This window comes from Phyllopteryx taeniolatus, chromosome 7 (assembly GCF_024500385.1).
Source record: "Phyllopteryx taeniolatus isolate TA_2022b chromosome 7, UOR_Ptae_1.2, whole genome shotgun sequence".
Taxonomy (NCBI): Eukaryota; Metazoa; Chordata; class Actinopteri; order Syngnathiformes; family Syngnathidae; genus Phyllopteryx; species Phyllopteryx taeniolatus.
In genome coordinates, this window is record NC_084508.1 from 7,506,079 (window position 1) to 7,527,530 (window position 21,452).

Sequence of the window (21,452 nt, forward strand, 5' to 3'; positions counted from 1 at the left end):
TATTTGATTATTTGATTATTTTTGGAAGTTTATTTGTTTTTACAGTGTAATACTATTGAGTGCATTTTTCTTATTAAAAATGTTTTTTTTTTTTTTTTTTTTTAAATCTAATTATGGGTGTTTTGTGGGGGCTGTACAGATTAATTGCATTCCAATTCATTTCAAATGGGGAAAGTGTGTTTTGTTTAATGTTTTGACATACAAGCATGGTTAAGGAACAAATCAAACTCGTATCTCATTGAACAATTGTTCTAAAAAGGCTTCATGCTGTTTAATGGGACAACCAGTTGAAGTTCACTGTCAGACATAAAACTAATGATCAGATGTGTATTTAAAACAACCAACTAGCTTCAGCTATCTTAATGCTAATGTAATGGGAAACGCCATAGATAGGCTAACAAAAAGCATCTGTGGAACTTTTAGAACCCATTAAGCAATGGATATCTGAACACAAACGGAAAAGTAACATGTAAACGTGTGTGACAAATGGGATGTGAGTTTTACAGTACATATATATATATATATATATATATATATATATTTTTTTTTATTTTTTTATTTTTTTTTAAAAGGGGAAATACGGTGAAAAATAATGGTTATTGTGGTGAAAAGTGCTACATGATAGCTTGGTATCAAAGGAGTAATTAGGGAACAAATGACGAGAACAAAGTGAGGAACTGAGGAAATATGAATAAAGAAATTTGGACATATAAAACTAATAATGGGATGTAATGAAGTAGAATCAATTTAAAGTTAATTACGATTAAATGCAATATGTGAGAGGAGCTTATGAAGAAGAATTTGAATCTAAGATATTGTGCAACTATTTAAAAAAACAACGATTTCGTTTGATGAAAATCTCGATTGCAAGACGAAGCAGTAGTCATTGCCGATCGTTTGGGGGCGGTAATGCGCTCATAATTTGATAAGTGTCGTTAAACGCGAAGAAGAAGAGGTGAAATTTGGATTGTATTTTTCCCCCCCAGGCTGTCTTTGATTTTCTACCGTGCTGCCATCGCACTCATCTGACGTGTGAAAAGAAGAAACGTTCTCGCAGCGTCTCGAAGTGCACATAAAACCGTCAAAGCGGACTAGTTTGGAGTTATTGGGGTTTGCTTAGCTTGCTAGCGGGCGAACGCAAGTTAGCAACACGTCGCTAAGCTAAGAGCTAGCACTACTGCGTTAAAATGCGTAAAGTCGCAATGTTGAGAGAATTAATGAAGCAGCGGCTAAATGCCGACGTGGAGGAAATATTTCAACATTTTGACACAACGATTTTGGAGTATGAGGAGGAACTTCGTCGAACAAAAGAGGAGAAAGAGCGACAAGGCAAACTACTGGACGCCGTTTTAAAGTCTCACGGAGGCTTACGCCGAGCAGGTTCGTACTCAATTTATTTATTGTTTGATTTTAGTAATGAGGAGAATTTAGCATTGGCGGAGGTCAATTTAGGGCGCCACACCTCAGTTCAGCTTTACACAGTGTTGTCACACCGGGTAACACCCTATTTGGATAAACTCAAGTCACCCGTATCACCCCACGTGGTAATGTTAATGTATCATAATATCGTATATTTTTGTTCTTTTGGAATATTCTTGACATCAGAGTTGACAGCGCAAACATTTTCAAGTGGTATTTATTTCTCAAAAAATATTCAATTGTCGTTTTCAAAACCCGTTTGTGTTTTCTTGCAGATGTAGAGCATTTGTTGGAGAATGCAGAAGAGGTTCCCTCTGAGCAGCGGCAGCAAGAGGAGGAGGGGGAGGGGGAGGGGTGCAGCCCGCGTTGTGGCTTTATTAGAAAGGAAGAGGAAGACAGGCGTGTGGAGCATTCAGGTTGGGGAGCAGATGCACGGGGCGGTGGAGACTGCTTCCAACACTCCCCCTTTGAAGAAAGAACAGCATGAAGGTCAGTCCGCACAGCTCTGCCACCCAAGTGTGGAGGAGTTAAATGAAGGCGAAGCTGATGAAGAACACCGCGAAGAACCTAACATCGCTTCCATGGACGACACCGTGTCTTCCGAGACGCACGACGAGCCCTTCGTCTGCTCTCAGGTCGGCTTCGCCAACACGAGAAGGGAGAGACATCCCACAGAGGCGCGCTTCAGCTGCCCGAAGTGCGGAAAGACTTTCTTCGCCCAGAGACGCCTGACCAGACACCTTTTCATTCACTTGGGCGCCAGGGCCTTTGTGTGCCCCGTGTGTGGCAGGGCGTTCGTTCACAGCAAACAGCTGAAGAGACACAAGGGCACAGTCCATAATTTGTTTATTTCGAACCAAAAGTTTTACGAAATCAATCTGAACTGGAGAGACCCGCGAGGACGCACATGAGCGAGAAACTCTTCAGCTGCGGGGCGCGCGACAAACGCTTAGCTCAGAATTATCGAGTAAGAAAACACAAGTCTGCCACCGACAAGTGCATGAAACTAAATAGATGCATTTTTTTCCATTAGTCTATAGCACTTTTTGGGTCAAACAAACATTATTCTAGGCTTCTTATTCACTCTCCATAGCGTTAATCCTGGTGAAGTTTACGGGTGAGCTGGAGCCCATCCCAGGTGACTTTTGGGTCGCACCCTGGACTGTTTCCCTACCAGTCACGTGCACATATTGTTATGACCCCCCGAGTTATTACAGGTTGTTGTAGTCTAGCTCTGTCTGACGGTGGTGCCGTATTGTTATATATTTGAATTGAACCACAAAAAGATGTTGCGATTGTTAAGGAAGCAACGGATAGCCACGGAGCGCAAACGTCGATGTCTCTTAGTTAAGAAAGCAGCTCAAGTGGCTTTAGGGTTGGGCAGCCATTTCGTAAGAGACGTGCGTTTCATTTTCATTCATTTTGGTTGAGGAGGTTTGATCAAATGGATACATTTAAGTAGAATTGTGAGCCTACTCTGTGTATGATTCGCTAATAAACTACAAGGCCCCAAACTGAGAATGTAAATAATCACATACATCACTGTTATTGTATTTGATTTAAATTACAAGTCTTAATTGCTTTAAAAGTGCTTGTTCACACGTGCACATTGAAAAGTTAACTGCTGAGCCAGTTTGAGTGCTGTTGCTAACCAAAAGAGCAGCACATGCGGAGGTTTTGCCATGCGTTGTAAATTAGTTCCCTGCATAATATTAAGATGTCATATCAAGGCTCGATGTTTTGCTAATCATTTCTTCATTTGAGGAGCAGCTTTCAAATTTTTTTTTGCAGGTTGACAACCGGCACCCGAAGCAAGGGTTTTATTGAACACAAATACGACAATATAATGGAGTTGAATTTAGGGCTGCAGCTATTGAATATTTCGGTATTCAAGTATCCTACTGAAAATTCGATGGAACAGTCGAGCATGTGGATAAACTATATTTTTGCTTGTTTAAAGAGCAATTACCAATACAAAAGAGAAAATTAGACCTTTCACTTAACGTATGACTAATTGGTTTCCATTTTTAGATAATGCACCATTTTAATTTTGTAAATTGACATTGTGTATAAAAGAATTAAAGCATTAGCAACTTCAGCAGCTAATATTTTAGCATTTTATGACAGAATCAGAATCAGAATCATCTTTATTTACCAAGTATGTCCACAAAACACACAAGGAATTTGGGACAGAGAAAACTTTTGTGACATAAAGACTGATTAAAAAAAAAAAAACGAAAACCAAAAACAATATTAGAGCGGGCGTAACCGAGGCGACGATGAGCAATTACAAAAGACTATTCTTTGTGCAAGTGTTAAATTTGTTCCAACTAAAATGAAGGAACCTCGAGAGAAAACCAAGCCAAAATCCTCCTGTTTGGGTACATGATTAATTTGGCTTGTATTCCTCTCTGGCCACATTTGTACCCGTCACCTTCATGATAAACAAGTCCCACATTTAACGGTACTCATAATTAACAGCAAGAATGTGACGTTAGTAAATGAGAGTTGATCTCACTGTTAATTTCACCTTCGTCTCTCAGATCCCACGACGCGGCGGGTTTGTCAGAGTGAAAGGTCTGTGTTCTAAGGTCTTGCATTTTCCCTAGGAAATACTCTCATCACAGTTGAGCCATTTTCAGTTTGGCGCCGCGTCCCATCTTGCAACTGCTGTGTTGCTGCTCCTGCGACCGAATCGCTTCACTTCCGCATCCTGCTTCACACGCGTTGGTGACGTAAGCGCGTTGCGCCTTTGCGTTTGCAAAATTGTTTTTTGAGGCACAAAATGGGAATTTGAACTCGCAAACTGTGATGTGAGACCGCTTAATTTGAGTCTTGCATATTCATAAATGTAAATACTGAATAGGCATGTTTCAGAAAGTAATAGTCTGTGCATATTTCCAGCATAATGGACTCATAGAATTATTTTAGAATATGAACTAACACATAAATCATGCTAAAAACAGTAGTAACATTTGTTTTTTACTGCTGAAATACTGCACGTAAAATAAAAGATTTTTGTTTTGACTTGTGAGCAAAAACCTGAGATACAAGTGCTGTATGGTGCCAGTGACTAAACTCATTTCGCAACTCGAATTATTCAACAATTGTTTAAAAAAATGGCTCCGAGCTGTTTATTGACACTCCCAGTTAAGTTTGCTTTCAAAATAAAAAGAAAATTACACATTTAAAACAACTACATAGCCTCTGCTAGCTTAATGCTAACAATGGGAAACGCCATAGAGGTGCTAACAAACAGCATCTCATTGGGTGTTTTATAACTTTTAAGCAACGGATAGCCGAACACTAACTGTGAAGTAACTATGTAGAAAGGTGACGCAATACTCACAGGCATGTATGCTTTATCCTCTGTGAAGAAAGACTAATATAAGTGCGGCTTACTGAGGAATGAGGAGTTGATGTATATCCATGCATCCATCCATTTTCTGTCGCGCTTCTCCTCACGCGGGTCGCGGGCGCTCTGGAGCCCATCCCAGCTGTCATCGGGCAGGAGGCGGGGTACACCCTGAACGGGTTGCCAGCCAATCGCAGGGCACATCGAAACAAACAACCATTCGCACTCACAGTCATGCCTACGGGCAATTTAGAGTCTTCAATGAACCTAGCACGCATGTTTTTGGGATGTGGGAGGAAAGCGGAGTGGCCGGAGAAAAGCCACGCAGGCACGGGGAGAGCATGCAAACTCCACACAGGCGGGGACGGGGATTGAACCCCGGTCCTCAGAACTGTGAGGCAGACGCTCTAACCAGTCGTCCACCGTGCCGCCAGTTGATGTATATGTGTATGTCTATTATACTGCCCCCAGGTGGTCAGGGCGTGCACACCAGGAGTAGCACAATGCCAATTGAAATGAAAGAAAGTTTAATTTTGAAAGTTGAATTCACTATATTCAATTGGAAAAAATGATTTGCGAGTGTTTTGAGTGGTCAGGTCACGGAATGACATAAAATAAATATAAATGAAAGAAAATATGTATGCTGCATTAGTTACATATCAGTATAAAATAAATGCAGTATTTTTTATTTTACATATTTTTGTTTATTTCATACTGATGAAATATTGCACATAACAAATATATATAAATGAATAAAAATGCCTCATATATATATATATATATATATATGCTGTTTATTTTGTATGTACACAACTTCAGCAGTAGGATTAAAAACGTGTTTATTCTTATTTACATTTCTATTATGCTGCTATATTTTTATTGTACATATGAAATAAATACTGTGTAGATATGTATTTTAATTGATTTAAATGTAATTTGTGTGCAGTGTGAAAATATAGCGTCGTGCAGTATGATTTATTTTATCCTGCTGACGTATTGCACATTTTGGCAGTGTGGAAATAAATATCTAATTAATAATACATTTGTACTTTTTTTCTGATTAAATACAATTTTAAAAAGCATAAAAATGGTTTTCTCATCGAAAAGCAACTTAATAAAAAGTTGCGCAACAGGAGCTTTTTTTTTTTCTTTTTTTTTTCTTTTGGTCGCGAACGCGCAAATAGGTGTTGGTTTACGTGCGCGCTCCCGTTGGAGATGACGTCGGCTGCCAGAGCCTGTCTCAAACGTTGTGACGTGTGTTGTGGAAATGGCCGAGGAGGGACAAACCCACAAGACAATGTTAAGCTTTTTAACTCCGCCAAACAAACACCGCGGGTGAACGACGTCTCTCCGGCGGACACGAAGGACGGTCGCGGAGGGGGAGGGAGTTGGAAGGAACCGACGAGCGACTCGAACCGCCCCGGACCAGCGCCTTTTCTTCCCCCGGGGAGGAGGGCGCTGAGCGAGGGTTAGTGAGGGAGCCACCATGGAGGACATCAACTCGAATATAAACGCCGACTTGGAGGTGAGGAAGCTCCAGGACTTGGTGAAGCAGCTCGAGAAGCAGAACGAGCAGCTCCGGGGTCGCTCCATGATGATGTCGGCGCACCACAGACCCCACAGCGCCGGCTACGAGTCCTTGTCGGCGGCGGCGGCGCTGCTATCGGGGCGCGACATGGCCGGCTTCGCCCAAGGGGTGGGGTTCGGCTACGGCGACCTGTTGGAGAACCGCCGCTGCCGGAGCCCGCGGCTCTCCTACGACGGCGTCAGCTTCAGGAGGCCGTACGAGAGTGAGGGCGCCTCGGCCGCCACCTCCGGGTCGGCCCGGAACTCGTGGTGCTCGGACGGCGAGTCGTCTATCCTGGACCAGGTGGACGTCTTGGACCTGGAGGTCATGGACTGTCTGCACGAGGACGAAGACAGCTGGTGAGTGGAGATGACAGTGGTCCCTGAACGCACCACGGTTCAAACCTGTTGTTTGTCGATCAGGAGTGCTTCAACTTTTTCATCCGAGGGTTGCGTACAGAAAAATGAAAAGATGTTCATTGTATTTAGTAAACCTACGAAACAATACAATCGTTCTCCAATTGTATATTGGTTAAATAGAATATTTATGAGTTTAATTCATTCTTGTAACGCAAATCACTAATCAACTGTCCCTATTGCAATGAATGGAAATTCTCTTTGTGCATTTCAGCCCCTCAACAAAACCACACGCTTTTTTGGGGTTACAATTTGAATAATAATAATTAAAAAGCACTATTATAAAATACAAAAACTAAGGATGGGCGATCGGGCCAATAACGACCTTATTTCAAGGTATTGGGTACTCGTGAAGGCTTCCGATACTTTTAAGGCAAATAAATAAATCTGCCGTTGAGTAAGTCATCCTCGCCAGTAGTTGGCGCTACGCTCTGGCAGTTTGACACTTTGGCGACTCACGTGCGTCAGAATGAAAGAAAGGTCTTCGTTCACAATTATCTCGTTGCGTTCATCGAGATTTTATGTATGGACTAGTAATACTTTTTATCGGTGAGTACTCAAGCGTGAATACTCATACTGGTATCGGCCTGAAAAAAAGTGATATTGAACATCCCTAATAAAAAAATGAATTGGGTTAATGTTTAGTATGTGTCGCTAAAAAACAGACAGTAAGCCGCAAATAGGCCTGGGCCATCGTTTGGACACCACTGCACTATATATATATATATATATATATATATATATAAATGTGTATATATATATATATATACACACACACACACACACAGTATTTGACTAGCTCACTTTGCATGTGTTCATGACTCAGCAGAGGTGGATGAAGCACTCACAGATACTCGTGTTTAAAAAAAATCGACCAAATTCTTTGGATATTTTGCGTTTTTAATAAAGTCATATAGCACATTAAACTATAAAAACATAATAAAGCATAGTAAAATAGTATATAAAAAAAGAACTGGTTATATAAAGGGTAATTACTGTACATTGGGACTCGCTGAGACACAATAACTGTAGTGTCGTACCTGTGCCTTTAAGGGGCGTGGTCTAGTGAGTGACAGGAACATGACCAGTTGGTTTGGAATTTTTCTTCGATAGCTGCTTCAGATGTTGTCCCTCCTCTCCCGCCGAACAAAGTACGCTTGTCGGGCTTTCTGTCTTTCTGCATACAAATACTATACATATTTTACAGAAGTGACTAATAAACTGCACGACGCAAGCACAGTTAGCCTCATTATGGAGAACTATTCACTGCCGAACTGTGCGGAAGTACTGTAAAAAAAAAAAGGTGTCGTATTGTTTCATCACAGTACTTTTCTCGTATCGGTATGCCGTGCGATCCTAGTAGGGCGTAAAATGCAGTTCACCTCTTCTTCTTTCCAATAACTTTTTAAGCCAAAAGCCCAAAGACGTGGACATTGAAGTGTAACGTGGAGTCAATATAATCCAAAATAAAATCTGTGCATGAAACAAATGAAGTTTAAACGGTCCTCATTTATGTGTCCCAACTGTATTGCTCTGTTTAAGTGCACTTTGCAATTGTAGCTAACGAGTTATTACTTGTCCTTTTTGTTGAGTCCTTTCTCAAGCCATGAAAATGAAAATGACCCTAACAGTCTTCACTTTAAAAAAAAAAAAAAAAAAAAAAAAAAAGGTATCTCCTTTTAATTGCCCTAAAAATTCAATGCTGATAGCTGAAATAGTTTTTACTGTCATATGGTGGTGATGTTGTCATCCATACAAAGACAATGACTCAAGCGACATAAAGTGACTTATGGAACGAATTACAGCTGGGTTACACGTGTACATTGCTCGGCTTGTTCCGGCACTGCTTTTGGTGCCGGAGAGCTGTTGTGCTGCCAGGCAGCCATGGTTACATTCCTACGCGGAATTCCCCGCAGCCAAACAAACACTGACGCTGGAGCTCGAGAGCAAAACGGGCAACCCAAAAAAGGGGCTTACGCGATGACGATCGGCTTTAATCTGCGTTATCCCCAAATTTGCATACACAGAGTGAACCTCTGTTTATTGCGGGGTCTACCATCGGTGATATAGGGAGACTGATCGATTGATTTTTTTAAGTAGTTTTACCTCGCCCATTGAAACTTTGTGAATCGCACTTGAATGTATTTCAAGATACTTTAAAAAAATATTCCTTATTAGTGTCCAGAAACCTCACATGCAACAGTACTCGCAGGCATACGGTGGATTTTCTGCGCTTTGTCGAAACGACAGCTAGTACTTATTCTGATTTTGCGCAACTGCAATTGTCGTACTTGCCAGTAATTTCAGGAATGTGGATGGAAATGTTTCCTTTTGGTTGCATCGCAGGATGTTTGCGTTATTTCGGAGATACGGACTCTGTTTTATCTGCTCCGATGGCGAGCTCCTGTCATCTGGGAATTAGGATTCTGGCTCTTCCCTTTAACTTCAGCCTCTCCTTGCTCGAAAAGGAAGGTTGCATTGATGAACCTCTGTCTCAGTTCGGGCCCGGAAGATCTCTCCTTTGACCGGGAGGGACTTCCTGGAACGGCTGCGAGTGCGGCTGAGCTGACGGTGATTTGGCTTAGTAGCGGAGATTCCTCTTGCTCCTCTTGCTGCCGTGACACCCCCTTTTTTTGCCGTTTGTGTTGGAAACAAAAAAGAACAGGCTTTTTTTTTTTTTTTTTTTTTTAAATGTATTTATTTATTTATTTATTTATTTAATTCTTATTATTGCAGTGTGTCTTTGAAGCAGAAATCCCAGACTTTTCAATTTTGAGAAGCCCCACTGGTACATTCTTAAAGCATTAAAGTTGTGTAGTGAAGCGCCACAAAATGAGTCTTATTTCTTTCCAACAGTTGCTTGTTTTTGTATGTGTTGCTGGTCTGTGTGTATTCAAGTTGAAGCTCTATGCTAATTTCCGTTAGCCTAGTCTATGGTGTTTAGCGTTGCAGGTTATCATCATTCATCAGACACGACGATACTGTTGGTGTTGAAATATACAGGGATTAATTCGATGTTGTCGTATGCTCTGTATGTGTGAAAATAGCAGTTGTCAGAAGGTTTGTAATTCCTGTACAATCCACGCTAATTTGGGTGAGATTGTCTGCGATGTCTACACGATTCCATGTTGTGTCTGTAAAACAACCGCACCACTTTACGTGGATGAAACTCGGCTAGCTTAATGCTAACTAACACACAATGTAGGAGTTATCACAAGGCCTATACTACTCTACTACTTTCGGTTAGCCAGTCTATGGAGCTTTGCATCATGTGTTAGCATTGAGCTAGCAAGCTTTCGTATGGTTTGGTTGAACATTTTAATTTCTCTTTGTTGTCCAATTGTGCCGGCGAGAGAGGAAGAACAGACACTTAAGAATACTTTCATAAGTGTGTTTTCATACGGTTTCAGGATGTTTTATGAAGTCTTTTTTTTAGCATGGAAGGGCTAAAAGTACAGTATATTAAAAACAAAATTCTTCGATGGTCTGGAACGGATCCACTACAATTAACGTACTTTTGGCCACAGAATGTGAATAACCGTATCGTTCGGTGGAAACTCGGCTAACTAACTCCAAATTGAGCATCAGTATCTTCGTGAAGGCCGATTTGTTTTGTTTCAGTTTTTTTGACAACGCTCTCGTATTAGATCTCGAGTGCCGCGTCCACAAAGCGGATTTTCCACTGATCGTTACTGCGGCTGAGACGGAAGCTGGCTCCCAAAACCAGATTGTTTCCACGCAGCCAATTTACAGGCACGTCTCCGTATGAAACGTTTGCTTCTGTGTTTTTTCTCAGGCTGTACGAGGCCAAGCTGAACAGTCCCCTGCAGAAGGCGCTGAGCCCCGTCGTGTGGTGCCGCCAGGCCTTGGACAACCCCAGTCCGGACATGGAGATGGCCAAGCGCTCGCTCATCCACAGGCTGGACCTCACCATGTCTGGTAATCCGCCACATTTTCAACTTGCACTGCTCTCGTCCGACGCTTTGACCGTCGCTAAATATAGAAAAGTAAATATATCTCGACGGGGGGGGGGGGGGGGGGGGGGGGGGCTTGGCACACGCCTCCTTGTGGCTAAACTGAGAGTTTCCATTTAGACAGCGGTTTGCGTCATGTGACGCTCTCGCTGACGGTTGTGCAATGGTACCTTGATTTGCGAATGCACTTTTTTGTTTTCCTTTGTGTTGCGAGCCAAAATTTGAGGTACGAGCAAGCTGACGATAGGCCGTTAGCATTAGCTTACCCCGTTGTTGTGCCTTAGCTATGGACGCTCCACAGTCTCTCCGCTGTGCGGGAGCGCCCCGTTTTCTCCTCAAATAAAGGTGTCTTTGTGCCAATAAGTAAATGGATAGACGCTTCTATCAATAGTAATAGTCAGTAACACAATTAGAGAATAAGAAAATGACAAAAGCAAACCGAGCTACATTTAAAATAAATCCAAGTAACACAATTCAAATAGATCTTTGAAAAATGTCATCTTACACATACGTAATAAAGACACTTGTCACACACAGCGAGTTCTCAACAATGAGTTGCGTTGAGTGCGGCGTGGATTTTGTATTTCCTCTCGGTACTAGTGACACCCTTATTTTCACGTGTCTTGTATGTAGCTTGTACGTAATGAGGTTTCACAAGACAAAACCCGAGATGCAAGCACCGTCCGACTAAGAGTGCAAGTAACGGGCGGCGGCCTCATCGCTCGTAGCTGCGGAAGTCGGATCACGTCACCCTCCGGGAGACTCATCCCTCGTTTTGCCGCCGACTCCACAAAACGCCCGCCCGCTCGCCTGGGAACGCTGTCGCCACGAATGTGGAGTGTGCGGGCAAGACGATAGACGGGAGCTGTCAAGTCTGCCCGCACGCACGCAGCGAGTCACTTGCGCATCAGCCGGCGGGCCTCAGTTACGGAACAACACGGAGGAGACTCGTGAATGAGTCGCTACTCGTTCTGCTCATCCCGCCCCCCCCGCACCTGCTGAAGAGTCTCTGTCTGTAAAGTATCAAGAAAACAAACTACTCACCCTTAGGAGGGTTATTTAATTGTATTGCTCATATTGCACTTTACATACGCCGTACATAGTGGAAATGATCAATCATGCTGTATTTGTTGCATTGAAATTGGTTCATTCAAATCTCACTCAATAATTGGTTGATTTATTGTACATAATAAAAGACAAAGAACATTGAAGGTTCTTCTTATCTATTTGAATAAGTAATTGGTTCAAAAATGAGCATCAAATGATTTATGCTCCGCAGTCTCCGCTTGGCTGCAGCGCTCCGTTTTCCACTGCCGTCAATTTGCCTCCTCTGAGCGTTCATGTTCGCTTCCGCTTCGTTCTGGACACGACGGCGTTCTCCTCCGCGGCCTGCCCTTTATTTTGTGTCTAATTGTGTAACATGCCAGCAGGGGGAGCGCCTGGCCGAGCTCCTTCACCCCCCTCGGGCTTCTCTCGTTCTCCCCTAAGCGACGGCGATCACGGGCGATGTACGAAAACATCTCGGACGGCTCGTCTTGTTGCGCTCGCTATAAAGCGGAGTCGAACCCACGCCCTCGCCTCCGTGGTCCAAAAAGTCGAGCTCGAACTGAGTCACCAGCTATACGTTCCAGAAACCATGCTACCCAAGCGTGCTGGTTGTAGTCAGTTTTAGTTTACTGGAAACAAAGAGAATGACATGTTTTATATTTAAAACAAGCACATAGCTTCGCTTTTAGTCCGCTAGCTTAATGCTAACATAAGCGATGATTAGCATCTCCGCGGCTGTGTTTAAGCAGCAGATGTTTGCGCAAACGATGCGGCAACACGGGAAAAAGGTCGCAGACTGCCCCTAGTGGCCGAGGTGCACAAACCAGAATGAGCAGCACAATGTGCATTGAATGGGATGAGAAAGGGTGAGACAAACCGTTTGAATTCTATTGAAGTCTGCCATACTGGATGTTTTCATGAAGCAGGTGCGATTTTCCTCATACAAAGTACATTGCAAAATCTTTTGTTGCTCGAAGGGATAAATGGCATTTCTTTTTGTTTCAATGGGCAAAGATGATTTGCAATACGAGCGTTTTGAGTCGCGAGGAAAGAATTCTACTGGTATCTCAAGGCAAGCAAACAAAACCCCCAAATAATAGGACGAAAGTTGGAGGGAAATCCGAATTTGTGTTCCGCTTCAGCTCAGCGAGCGCCTGCTGTGCTGCACAGGAAAAGTGCAAGTGTTGTGTCACACAATGGCGCGAACGCACACTGCAAACGTTTGAATTCAAAATGAAAGCTCATATAATGACGATGCGTTTTGGCAGCCCCGAGTCCTTGACATTTTCGCCAGCTGTTCTCCAGCATTTTGACTCCTCGTTCCTAAACCGCGTCCTCTTTTCTCACAATCGGTTTCTGCGACAGGCGCTCCGTTGCCGGTGCCGCACGTCGGGCACTCTCTGTTTGAATGCGAGGTGCCAAAAGGCGTTGACCTCTTCCCCCCTCGTAATCGACGTGACGAGCCGAGAGTCAAAACCTCCTCGACTCAAAAGCCGTGCCGCTATCAAGTCCAAAGCGATGCGATGCCGCCGTCTGCGCGGCTCTGTCAGTCGTGACGGCGGGTCGCAAACCCGAAGCCGGGCGGGACCCTCATCGGGACACGGGTGGCGGTGAAAAGTCGGATTTCGTTTGGCGAATGAAAACGTCCACGTTCGACGGCATAGACGGAAACGCTTGGCGATTTAGTGCCGCTCGTCCGTCGAGACGTCTGCTTGACTGCGTTCCGTAGTCCGAGCCGCTTTATGAACAGCGAACTCTGGTTTTCTCGAGGGGGGCATAAAGAGACCGTATGAATGAAAGGCATTTCAACTTGTTCAAACCTTGCAGCTAACAAGCGTCGGAGCCTCTACGGGAGCTGCTACAACCAGCAGGTGACCTACGGGAGCCCGTACAGCCCCAACGCCGCCGCCGACAGCCCCTACGGCAGCGGATTCAACTCGCCCGGCAAGGCGCCCGTCGTCAGGCAGCAGCCGATGCCCGTCAACGCAGGTGCGACCGCAGGACGAAAGGTCGCCGCAGTCTGGTTTGCGCCCGACCAATTCGACGCCGCCTTGCCCGTTACGGAGCAAAGAGCGCATATTTTTCATGAGAACAAATCACCATACAAAGTTGAAACCCTAATGCTTGCATGAAAACCTGACTTCAAATCCAAAGCCTGGCTACAAACTCATTTGTGTCCCCCAACACTATTTTGGAGACCCTAACCCCCCGCTTGTTGCTCTTTCATTGAAATTGTTGCAGATCACAATAAGTATAAATGCACCGGTCATGAAAAAAAACCTTTGCGAGTGTCTACAGGACGACTTTTCGCCCACCCCGGACGGCTGCTTTAAAGCAAAGTTTTTCCTCCGCAGCGCACCAGCGCAACGCGGCGGCGGCGGCGGCGGAAAGGAACCCGCCGGCCATCAGCCCTCAGTCGTCGGCGGACAGCGAGCTGAGCACCTCCGAGATGGACGAAGACTCGGTGGGCTCGTCCGCCACCTACAAGCTCAACAACGTCAACGACGTTCAGATTCTGGCGCGGATGCAGGAAGAGAGTAAGTGGCACTTCCTTCCTGTGCGCTGTGACGAAAAGAAACGGACACATTGAAATCCGCCAAAGGTGCACGCGGGTAACTGTGTGCGCGTGTGCGTGTCAGGTCTGAGGCAGGACTACGCCGCCTCGGCCTCCCGACGCAGCTCGGGCTCGTCCTGCCACTCGCTGCGTCGCAGCGCGTTCAGCGACCAGGAGCTGGACGCGCACAGCCTGGAGGACGAGGAGGAGGAGGCGGCGCACCCGGCCTTCCGCCCGCCCTCCGGCCGCTTCGGCCCCTCGCCTCGCCACTCGCCACGCGCCTCCCCGCGGAACTCGCCGCGCTCGCGCTCCCCGGCCCGCTCCGTGGACTACGGCCGCGGCTCGCCTCAGCCCGCCGTCGGCCGCCTGCGGCGGCCGCGCCACTCGCTCCAGGGCCACGACACGCAGACCGATGTGGTCAAGAACGAAGGTGAGCGCACAGAAAGCAGCGGATAACAAACTCCTTTTTGTGGCGGGCCGGCCCCGTTGTACTTCGGGTTTCCATCAGAGACCGGACGAAAAATAGTCCCTTCGAAGTCACACGGGCGACGTCCCGACACATAGAGGCTGAAATCCGATTAACTCGCTGCCAAGAGAAATGCTACCAAATAGACTGTTTGCCATAAATGATAGTTTAGGCCAACAGAGAAGCACAATTAAAAGTACAATTCAAGATTACTCTGAATGTAACTTGTCATTATTAGGCGGAGCTCTGTGCTTGTTTTTCCGCCACAAGCCGAGCCCGCCTTGGGGTGGAACACTAGACGACCACGCCCGAAGTCCGTTACTCGTGTCATTTGGTTTTGTTCGGCCACAGAAATGTTGGAAATGGGAGCGCGTTTGGTCGGTATCGGTCGGGGAGCGCCGGACTAACGGCTTGCACGGCACCCTAACCCCGAACTCTTCTTCCCGTGCAGAAAAGCTGCGGCGTAGTCTTCCCAACCTCGCGCGCTCCAACGCGGCGCCCCCCCAAGGCCCGGAGCCCGTCAAGAACAGCCGAAGCTGCGAGTCCAACCTGCAGCTGCCAAACGGAGGATCCCCGAGACACCAGAGCCAATCAGCTCGTGAGTAGCACGCACGCACGCGTGCACGCGTACACGATGCCTGCATGTTCGTGTTAACTCTTTCCTGGCAAACTTCCTTTCATTGCCAATATTGCAGCACATTTTGCCGTGAGACGAGCCTCGGGTATTGTTATTCGTAGTTTTAGTCGAAGTCTAACAAGAAGTGAATTTCTGCAAGTGACGATGCTCGCGGTGACGGCTTTGAGTGCCAGTCTGTTCATTTTACAGAAAGTCCTGTTGCGGCTGTTCCTTCTTTTGGAAAACGTGCTGGCCAGAGAAAAAAGCCCAACCTATGCAGTTAATCCTTTTTTTGGGTTGTTTTTTTACGATTTGTCTAACAGGCGTATCTCAAATCATCGTTGCCCGTTTCAAATGAATAGAAACGCCATTCATCCGTTCCGGTCCCACCAGGTAGACACAGAGAGACCGCAGCGTCCCCTCACAAGAGTCCAGACTCTCCATTTGATGTAATCCTTCAATGTGGGATGAAGTTAATGGGATTCCTCTTAATCCGTCTCTCCGTTACAAGTGGCGCGGCGCAGGGGTCCGAGGGCAAGCTGCAGTTTGTTGAACATGCTTCTATCCTGCCATGTTTTTTATTTTTTATTTTGAACTAAACCCTTCCTTTGGAAAGCCATTTGAGCATTTATTCCCTGTCCTTGATATCCAGTCTACCAGTGCGCTGAATTGTCTCGGATTGTACACGGACCTTAAGATGGACATGAAGAACCCGGCATAAATGCTCCAAGAGCTTTCCATCCCTTCCTTGGCTTTGGCATGAGGCGCTGACCCTCCTCCCGCTTGACTGCTGAACGGAGCTACGGGCTGGCGCATTTGTTTGGCTGTGGCGTCCTCTAGCGGCATGCGACCGCACTGCAAAGGCAGGCCTCAGCGTTGTAGTGACGTGTGCGTGCGTGCGTGCGTGCGTGCGTGCGTGTGTGTGTGTGTGTGTCCACAGCAGCGCCTCAGCTCCCGAGACACTCGACCCCCAAAACCAAACGGCACCTCCAAAGCCCGACAGCGCGGCGAGGTAACGGGCCCAAAGCAGCTCGGACCGCTCTCCGACGTCCGCCTCGCTGTCCTCCGACTCACCCGACACGAGGGCCGACATCCGGGATGTTCCACGTTAATTCGGCACAGTATGAGGAAGGCTTGACAAGCGGTAGACCGCCAACCTCTGCCAAGGCCAAATTGTTGATCCAATTGGAAAACCAAAACAATGAACAGTGCCTTCGCCATCATCGCCGGTCAACAAACGACACACATCTATCTCTAAATGGAGTTTTTTCATTTTCGTCTAAAAAAACAAACCAAAAACAAGAACACATCTTTTTCTTTGTGTTCTGGATTTCAAAAAGCAAAACCAAAAAACAGTCACCTCATAAAACCAAAAAGTCATCAACACCTTGCTCCTCAATCATGAACATAAACTTCTGCATTCGGCAGTTCAATTATTCAACATAAAACAAATCGCCTTCACATGTGGCTCACCGATCGTATTAGCTGCTGGCATACGAACCGAAACACGCGTCTACAGCTGACATCACACACGGGCAAACAAATATGCGCACTAGCACTTTGGCCAATAATAGATGTTAAGGAATACGAGCGAATTGTAACAGCAAAGTAGACTAGCCTAAACCTGCTCGAAGTAGCTCGCCGCATCGGGAGAGAAGCACAAACGTACTTTCGCTTTTGACCCCCCAAACATCTGCGGATATGTGGCGGTTCAGCGCACCGCGATCAAGATCGTCGCCGGCGGGTTCTTCCTCGGTACGAGTGCCACGCCTCCTGGAATTCACTGGCACATTTTGCACTAACCGATCAAACTTCTGTCGTAAAGGAGCCGCAAAGTTGTTAATAATGAATAAGAATGAATCATGCGACGACGACGCCGCACGCGACCGACCTAAGGCCCGTGTCTTTGTTGTCTTTGTTGTCTTTGTCCAGTCCCGCTCTCCTGTTGCTTCGGCGACGAAGGTGACTTCAGTGAGTATTTCACTGACCGCTTGCCGCCGCTGTTTTGTGTCCGTGTCGTCGTGCGTCTCATCATAAAAAGTAGACCTCCACCGAGGCCGCTTTTCCCCGCTAGCGAGTTCCACAACAGTTGTGGAATACGTGGCGAGAAATGACGTATGCTAACATGAGCTTACTCTTGCTGCAGTATTGTAAACACTCACCTGCTCGCCAACTAAAAGTCTCCACGTAGTTTTGTGGCTTTTCTGTAACTAGAATTGCCTTTATTAATATTTTAGACCATGAATATACGCCAAACTACAATCCTAAATCCCTTTAATACAATTTCAAACCCATCTTACAACCTAATATGAAAAAAATGAATGGCTAACTGGCTTGATAATATTGCCACTCAGCAGAGCAAAAACACACATGCGGCGGAGACTCTTGCTAATCCGCTAACAACCCCGGCTAAACTTAGCTCCTCCCCGATGTATCGCTTCAAAATGCTTCCTTCCCCCCCCCCCCCCCACACACACACACAATTCGGTGAATTTTTGAACAGGTACCAACCAATATGTAGAACCGAAGCGAGCCAGTACTGTGCAGTGGGAAAGGCGGCACCAGGCAGAGGGTAACGGACTGCAACTCCTGCATTTGCTTGAATGTCATCGTTAAGATTGATCCATTGTTCGCCTGAATGTTGACAAGAGGGAGGGCAAAAGTTTGGAAAACGGGAAACATGCTAGCGAGATGGAAGAATGGATAGACATCCCGTGAGGGAAGAGCGTCACAGCGGCAATATAGCGACACATAAACACTCATTCATGTTCTGGTAGGACTCTTCTTGCTTCTTTTCCCATTGCCAAACATTGTAATCGTGATTGTTAAAAAAGACATTCTTCACGCTTGGCTCTCCATTTCCCGACGTTCCTTTATTTTCCGGACATCGTCGGCGTCCGTGGTTTTGCGTCACGTTTGACACTCGCCGTCTTCCTCCTCCTCAGTTCCGCCGTCCAGCAAGCTGCGGGCGCCGGCCGCGCCCTCGCCGCTGGCCTTGAGGCAGCCCGTCAAGGCGAGCGCCAACCCCGCCGCTGCCGCCGTGCCCGGCCGCTCCCCGATTCCGCCCCGCAGCGGCCTGCCCCGCCCCAGCGCCCCGGCGGGTAGCGGCGGAGGCATCCCTCTGCCTCGCAGCAAACTGGCACAGCCTGTGCGCAGGTAGGAAAATGCTACCGGTGTGAAACGCCATAGATGGGCTAAGGAAAAAGCATCAGTGTTGAGGTGAACGCAAAACTAGACAGACAAGCTAACAATACTCACGGGCATATATTTTTTGGTCTTTGCTGCAAAAAGGACTACTATTCATTATTATTTCTTTTATATCTTTTTGAAATATTTAATGATATTACAAAGCATATTATTATAGATTGTGCTTTATTCTTTATTTCAAAACACGTTACAAAAACTTTTGCGATATCATTTGCATTTTTTCCAATGGGGAAAGATGATTTATGATACGAGTGTTTTGAGTTGTGTGTGGTCACCGAACAAATTCAACTCAAATCTTGATGCCGTCAGTCAAATTTGTTGCTAATCTGACTTTAATCACCACAAGCCCCATCCCCTTACTATTACATACTCAATAATTCAAATCATAAAACTGGCATTTAGAGGGTTGCATCCTAAAAATTGTTTGGCATTTACACGCGAGTCTAAAGTTTTCCTTTATTTAAAAAAATTGTTGTGGACATTTTTGCCAAGAAGGTAGCACTGAACATCTGAGGAGGGTACCAGTGTTTGTTTTTTCTTTCCCCTCCTCTTCCAGAAGTCTACCGGCTCCTCGCGTCTACAGCGGCACCAGAGACAACTTGAGGGAAAGCTACTAGCTGCTTGCCCGGCAGAGGGCGCTCTAATCAAACGGTCAATCGTGCGAGGCGTCAGACCGCATGGCACTTTATTCTACCTTGATGACTCTTAAGTCACAATGTCCCAGGAATATTCCAAAAAAAAACAAAAACAAACAAACAAACCTATATATATACAGAATTCAGAAGAGGAGGGCATCCTCCGCAGAGGCCCGTGAGAACGCCAAAGAACAAACTCAGCCTTCTCTGCCATGGACGCCACGCCAGAAGGCTCATTTTTGATTTTTCATCCTCCTTTAAGCCTTCGCGCACGTCAGCATCCTCTGCGATGATGTCGGCCAGCAACCTCGATGATGCCGCCAGAGAGCGAGCGTGCTGCGACGTCACACCAGACACCCAAACGATGACAGCGTCGTGCGACCTCCGCGATGATGTCGGCGAGCGTCCGCCGCGGTAGCGCCAGTGCGTGGCGGTCCTATTAAAACAAATCTTTGCTCGTTAAAAAACAAAAAAAAAGCACTCAGAGAGAATGCACAAGTTTATTTATTCAAATTATTGGTAGGGATCCTCTGTTATTTTGACACTTCAAAAGTGCTTATGTAGCTCTTAGAGGAGCTAGCTTGTCTCCAGCGATGACACGGGCAAGTGCTTGTTGACAAATTCTGGGCCAGAGCACTGGAATACTTCATGTGCTACGTTCAAGAAAACTGGGAAAAAAAAAAGTTTATATTAATCACCACTGAGCAGAGCTAAAACATGCACATGCGCTGAAGACTGCTGGAAGTTCTTCCTTCAACCAGGGCCTCCCCAATATATAAAGATCAGAAAACAGTCCACAATCCAGTGTACCTCTATCACAATTACTACTTTCCTATTAGCCAGCGAATTTGCGGCACTTTATGGTGTTACAGAAAGAGCACAAAAATACGCCGCGAACAACAGAGGATCCCTAAAGACGCCGCACGTCCATATCAGTATTTGATTTTACGTTTTCTAATGTACGTTTGAACCGCAATTTGCATAGCTAACGCTCCAAAGCATTTTCTACGTTTCCAAAGGCTCGACTTGCGCTTTTTTTTTTTGGGTGTCAAACGTGAAGTGCTTTGATTCTTTCCATTTCAGTTCAGGTCTGAAACTGCCAGGCTGATCCAACAATAAGTTGACAATAGGGAAGAACTCTGGCACTGACTACTTCCTTTTAACCATATGACAGCCTCGATTGTTTTACTGATGCTGAAATAGCGGGCAAGCTAAGCTGGCCAAAGTCGGCCATTTTTGGCCCCCCAAAAAGTGTGAGGAGGCCTTTGGACTTTAGAACATTTCAGCCCAATAAAAGGGGACATATTATGGAAAATGTACTTTTTAATGGCTTATATCAAGTAAGGAAGTGAAAAAGCAATCCATACTTAGTGGGCCCTGGCTTTTTCTTTTTTTTTTTCCAGACTGGGCATAGTTCGTAGCTGCTCGACTCCACCCAGGTCGTCATGGTAACAAAATGAATTGGCAAGGGACACGGTGAGCAGTGGCTCATTTGCATGAGACAAAACAGGCTTGGAAAGTGTGCTGTAATTCTTGATCCTAAGGATGTTTTGACTTAAGTCACAGATGTGTTATTAAAACATCTGGGAACTGTTTTAATATTTTTAAAAAAAAACCGATATGAATAATATGTCCCCTTTTAATACCCATCGATATTCTCAGTGTGTCATCCAAAGAAAGAGGAGAATTATCAGAATGATTCAATTTGTGTGCCAGTGTTGGTGGCTCATTTATAAACCAGTGCCTCTGATTTGAAGGTGTCTGTTATCATTTGATTTTGGATTTTTGGTGCCAATTTATGGTTTTGCCAAGGTTTTATTCATTTGCCTGCCTGCCTATTTTTGTAATGGAAATGAATTACATTTATTATCATTGCTTTGAGGAAGAAAAAAAAAAGTTTGACTTTGCGCCTTCATATTTATATCCAATGTGTAAATTCAAAGTTATTTATTAAAACGAGAGCAAAGGTGCCTCAGACGAAGATGAGAAGCTGGACAGAATGTTACAAAAAACACAAAAAAGCCCAACAGCAACCACACGTTTTGTGTGACACTTTTCTTTTTGTTATTGGATCTTTTTTTAAAAGTTTTTTTTCCTGTGTAAAATCACATTTCAAATAAAAACTCTAAAATCTTTTCCTTCCAGTTTAGTTTTTTTATTTCAAATAATAGAAGAAGAAGAAGAAGAAGAAGAAGA

At 45.3% G+C, this 21,452-nt stretch overlaps 1 protein-coding gene across 7 annotated transcripts; it reads left to right on the forward strand.

Annotated features, from left to right (window-relative positions):
* The first annotated feature begins 897 nt into the window (after positions 1-897).
* slain2 (SLAIN motif family, member 2) lies at positions 898-21,391 on the forward strand. 7 transcript variants are annotated; one of them, XM_061778476.1, is made up of 10 exons: positions 899-1,380; positions 1,695-6,700; positions 10,554-10,696; positions 13,606-13,767; positions 14,133-14,315; positions 14,418-14,762; positions 15,250-15,396; positions 16,355-16,426; positions 18,360-18,570; positions 19,178-21,391. In XM_061778476.1, the coding sequence occupies exons 2-10, from the start codon at positions 6,261-6,263 to the stop codon at positions 19,236-19,238; spliced, it is 1,764 nt and encodes a 587-aa protein (XP_061634460.1). In that variant the 5' UTR covers positions 899-1,380; positions 1,695-6,260; the 3' UTR covers positions 19,239-21,391. The 7 variants fall into 7 exon arrangements, 5 of the variants coding, with proteins under 5 accessions (XP_061634459.1, XP_061634460.1, XP_061634461.1 ...); XM_061778477.1 differs by lacking the exon at positions 16,355-16,426 and adding an exon at positions 17,347-17,385; XR_009789265.1 differs by lacking the exon at positions 19,178-21,391 and having other exon boundaries at positions 898-1,380; positions 16,355-17,385; positions 18,360-18,467.
* Positions 21,392-21,452: the final 61 nt, after the last annotated feature.